The sequence below is a fragment of the Arachis ipaensis genome, chromosome B08 (genome assembly GCF_000816755.2).
Source record: "Arachis ipaensis cultivar K30076 chromosome B08, Araip1.1, whole genome shotgun sequence".
Taxonomy (NCBI): domain Eukaryota; kingdom Viridiplantae; phylum Streptophyta; class Magnoliopsida; order Fabales; family Fabaceae; genus Arachis; species Arachis ipaensis.
Window position 1 is genome coordinate 2,646,835 of NC_029792.2, and position 3,817 is coordinate 2,650,651.

The window sequence follows — 3,817 nt, forward strand, 5'->3', positions numbered from 1 at the left end:
TAGAGTAGTAAACTAAAACTGGGTGTTCAACATTATTTACCCACCAAATGTCATGGCAGTTACAACTTATAACTATCCGCAAATGTCCAAACTTAAACAAAATCCAATTGATCACTCTTACTGACGAGTGGTGGTAAGTTAAAAGGAAATTATATTTATTCAATATTAAACACAGGTTTCAAGCATAGGCCCATAGAGCATAAAAACCAAAACTCAACAGTTTACAAAGCAAAGGCTTGAACGGCAGCATATCAGTTCCTCAACTACGAAACTCAGTTCTTCACAGTGGCAGAGTTGATGATGTCAATGAACTCGGGCTAGTAACACACAAGTTTAAAACAAGTTAGTGACGTAAATACAACGCAGGAAATGAATAAACCAACCAGCACAACCAAAATAATGGGGTGTAAAATTACCTTCAAGGAAGCACCACCAACCAAAAATCCATCAACATCAGGCTGTGCTGCTAATTCTTTGCAGTTTCCACCGTTTACAGAACCTGCAGTTTACATGTGGCATTTAAATAAACCTCGGAACATGTATTTGTTACATTTCAGTTGCAAAAGTAAATACAAAACAGGTTAAAGGTGCAACAGGGAGTACCTCCATAGATGATTCTTACGGATGAAGCAACTTCAGCACTGACATTGCTATGAATCCATTTCCGCAAATCAGCATGGACCTAGTTCAACAGATTACAAGAATGGGAATTAGATAACTTTTTAAAGAGAGCTATGAACAATAGCAAAAAACAACTGCAACAAGGTTAAAAAAAGCGTCGAAAAAATGAATTGGAATAACTACCTCTTGAGCCTGAGCAGGAGTAGCAACCTTTCCAGTTCCAATGGCCCAAACTGGCTCGTAGGCCAAAACGACATTATTCCAGCTTGGAATCTTAGCTGCAAATAGAACTAAAGTGAGCAACAGCAGGAAATGATGACGAAGAAGAAAGTCATTTGCCAGGGAAATTAAAAAAGTACCTGCAATTGCTTTTGTTTGATCAGCAACAACAGCCATTGTGATACCAGCTTCACGCTGTTCAAGAGTCTCCCCAATGCAGGCAATAACTTTCAGACCTTGTGAAAGTGCATATGCAACTTTATCTGCCACAAACTGTAAAGCACAAGTCAGCGCAGAAGTGCACAAATAGAGATAGTAAAATGCTGAAATTTTTCCAACGAAAAGTAATTCTGTTAGACTGATTACACAACCAATATGTAGGACAATATGGAGCACTATGTACCTCATTTGATTCATTTAAAAGTTGCCTACGTTCAGAGTGACCAATAATGACCCATGGAATTGACAGATTGACGAGCATTTCAGCACTGTTAATGCAACATAAATCAAAACAATCAGTAGTGTATTGAAAGCAAAGACATTAATTTTACATGGTTCACTGGAACATCGAAACATAAAAATCCAAAATTCATAAATGGAAATTTTAACTTCATGAATAAAATAGCAAATCAATCCAAGCAAACAAACCGAAGAACCAACAAATGACATACCTAACCTCTCCCGTATATGCACCACCTTTGCGAACCCAGCAGTTTTGTGCTGCAACATGGAAGTCAGGCCGCAGCAAACTTTTTACAACGGGAAGGAATACAAAGGGAGGGCTCACAACAACCTCTGTTAGAAAGAGACATATCTATTAGCAAAACATCAATGACAACAACATGATAAAGGATAATAATCAAAATTGGTTGGACTAAATTGAGAAAGGTCAAACTGAAAAGCAATACACATAATGCATATATTATACCGATAATCAAATGACATTTATTCTTTGGTTTAAAAAGTCCAGTTGCATAAACAACTCAATTCAAATCGTTATAACAACTCAAGGGCTTGAGTCCTAAAACCAACCCTAATAGTGAAATCGTAGCTCTTGCTAAGACTCACCCACAACATCTTCGCCAGGGACTTTAGCTTCGTTCAAGGTAGTAACTATCTTCTTGACCTCTTCAGTGGTCCCATTCTGCATCAGAATCACTTCAAATAATCAGTTACTAAGCAATACAAAACAGATCCATGACAAAAAAAATTAAAAAAAAATAAATAAAAAATAAAAAATGGCATCACATCAACACAACATGATCCATTTTACTCGAGATCATCACAAACATTCCAAAGAAAACACATCCTTGTTGTGCATGCCCTTAAGGATCTTACTCACAGAGTGCACTATCATGACACAATTAATAGATCAGGAAAATAAAAAGGGAATCAAAAGTTAAATGATCGAACATAATTTCACACAGAAATGAACTAATCTGATCCAGTAACTAGTAGCATAAAACGATCTAGGGTTGTTATGATTGTTTCAGAGCACAATCGAAAATTCCATCCATAGAGATTCAAATAGATCATTCCAATGAAAGAGAAACTGTGAAATTAATGAAAGAGGAGGAGAGGAACATACGCATTTCCAGTTGCCACCGACGAAGAACTTTCTTGCCATGTGTTAGGGTTGTTGTGTGGTTTTAGCTTCGATTGTAACGAGCAAGTGAAAGAGCGAGAAACCCTTATTCTATCAGAAAACCAGAACTCTCACAAGTGACTGTATCGTTAACACTCACTACCTTATCACACTTTATAGTGCAGATAAGCCGAATATGCTTTTCGCATTTTTTCCAATTTTTTCCAATAAATAAATACCTTCTTAAATAAATAAAAGTACAAAAGTTGCCAATTATGGAGCAATATAATAGTTACCTTTTATGATTTTACACTTTTAACAAAAGATTTAATTAAGGAACCAAAATTTTTTAGTAATCTTAACTAATTTTTTTACTTTCTTTTTTTCTTTCTTTTAACATTATCGTTAACACCACCTCAATTTTATGTCTTCTCACCGGTCATCCACTACTACTGCTGTTAGCTACCCCTTATTAACATTGTATCCTATGTTAAGAATAATGTTATTATGTTACACATCAAAATTTTTTTATTAATTAAGTCTAATTAAGTAGGTTTAATATAATAAAAATTAGTTATAATTAATATTATTTTAAGTTTTATTATTTAATTTAGTTGAATTTAATTCATAAAAAAATTTAGATATGTAATATTATTCTTATTTTAAATCATACTTTTAAATTTTAAATCATGATGAAAATTTGAAAAAAAAATTAATTAAAAAAATTAAATAATATTAACTAATATAAAGGATGGTTTTCTGTACATATTATTTTCATAGTAATCGTTGTATATAATTTCAAAGACACCAAAATAAATGGTATATAATTTCAAATTATAGGTAAACTTCACCTGAAATTAGCTTTTTTTTTCTTACATTTTTAATGATTAAGATGGTAAATATTATCAATAAAAATGTTAATAGTGTAGAGACACGAAAGTCTAAGGGGTCAGTACTTAAGAAAAATGAATAATCCTATATTATTAGATATAATTTCATATCATTAAAAATATTGATGATGACTAATTAATGACTACACATCACAAATTTTGCTGATTCTAACACTTCTCTTTATTAATATTAGTGAGATGAATATATTTGGAGAAAGGGTAAACAAAAAAGGAAAAAGAATGTATAGATCATACTAAAGTGGTTTTTTCTTTTCCTTAAAATTTAAAAGGCAAGTAAATAAAATTTTTAATTTGATGCTTACTTCAATAGAATTATTATGGCCACACCCGTTTCCTATTTCTACCTTCTATTTGGTTGGCTTCTCGATCTCAATGCTTTGCAGTGGTTAAATAGGGTATTTCTAGGTGCAAAAGACATAAGCAATCCGTGTTCATCGGCATCCATAGATTCACCTACCAATAACTTTGTGGCCATTGCAAA

General features: G+C 32.9%; 1 protein-coding gene across 1 annotated transcript; it reads right to left on the bottom strand.

Annotated features, from left to right (window-relative positions):
* Positions 1–2,646, bottom strand: LOC107613319 (triosephosphate isomerase, cytosolic). The gene is made up of 9 exons (XM_016315266.2): positions 2,429–2,646; positions 1,909–1,984; positions 1,512–1,635; positions 1,244–1,328; positions 981–1,113; positions 805–899; positions 604–682; positions 417–499; positions 1–317 (listed from the first exon to the last, which is right to left on the bottom strand). Exons 1-9 carry the CDS (start codon positions 2,465–2,467, stop codon positions 273–275), a joined length of 759 nt encoding a protein of 252 aa, XP_016170752.1. The 5' UTR covers positions 2,468–2,646; the 3' UTR covers positions 1–272.

Bases quoted from the DNA above. Each gene is read 5' to 3' on its own strand.
- LOC107613319 (XM_016315266.2), bottom strand. From the start codon at position 2,467: ATGGCAAGAAAGTTCTTCGTCGGTGGCAACTGGAAATGC. The intron at 1,985-2,428 runs GTATGTTCCTCT...ATTCTGATGCAG, and splicing joins TCGGTGGCAACTGGAAATGC to AATGGGACCACTGAAGAGGT. The intron at 900-980 runs GTACTTTTTTAA...TTCTATTTGCAG, and splicing joins TCAAACAAAAGCAATTGCAG to CTAAGATTCCAAGCTGGAAT.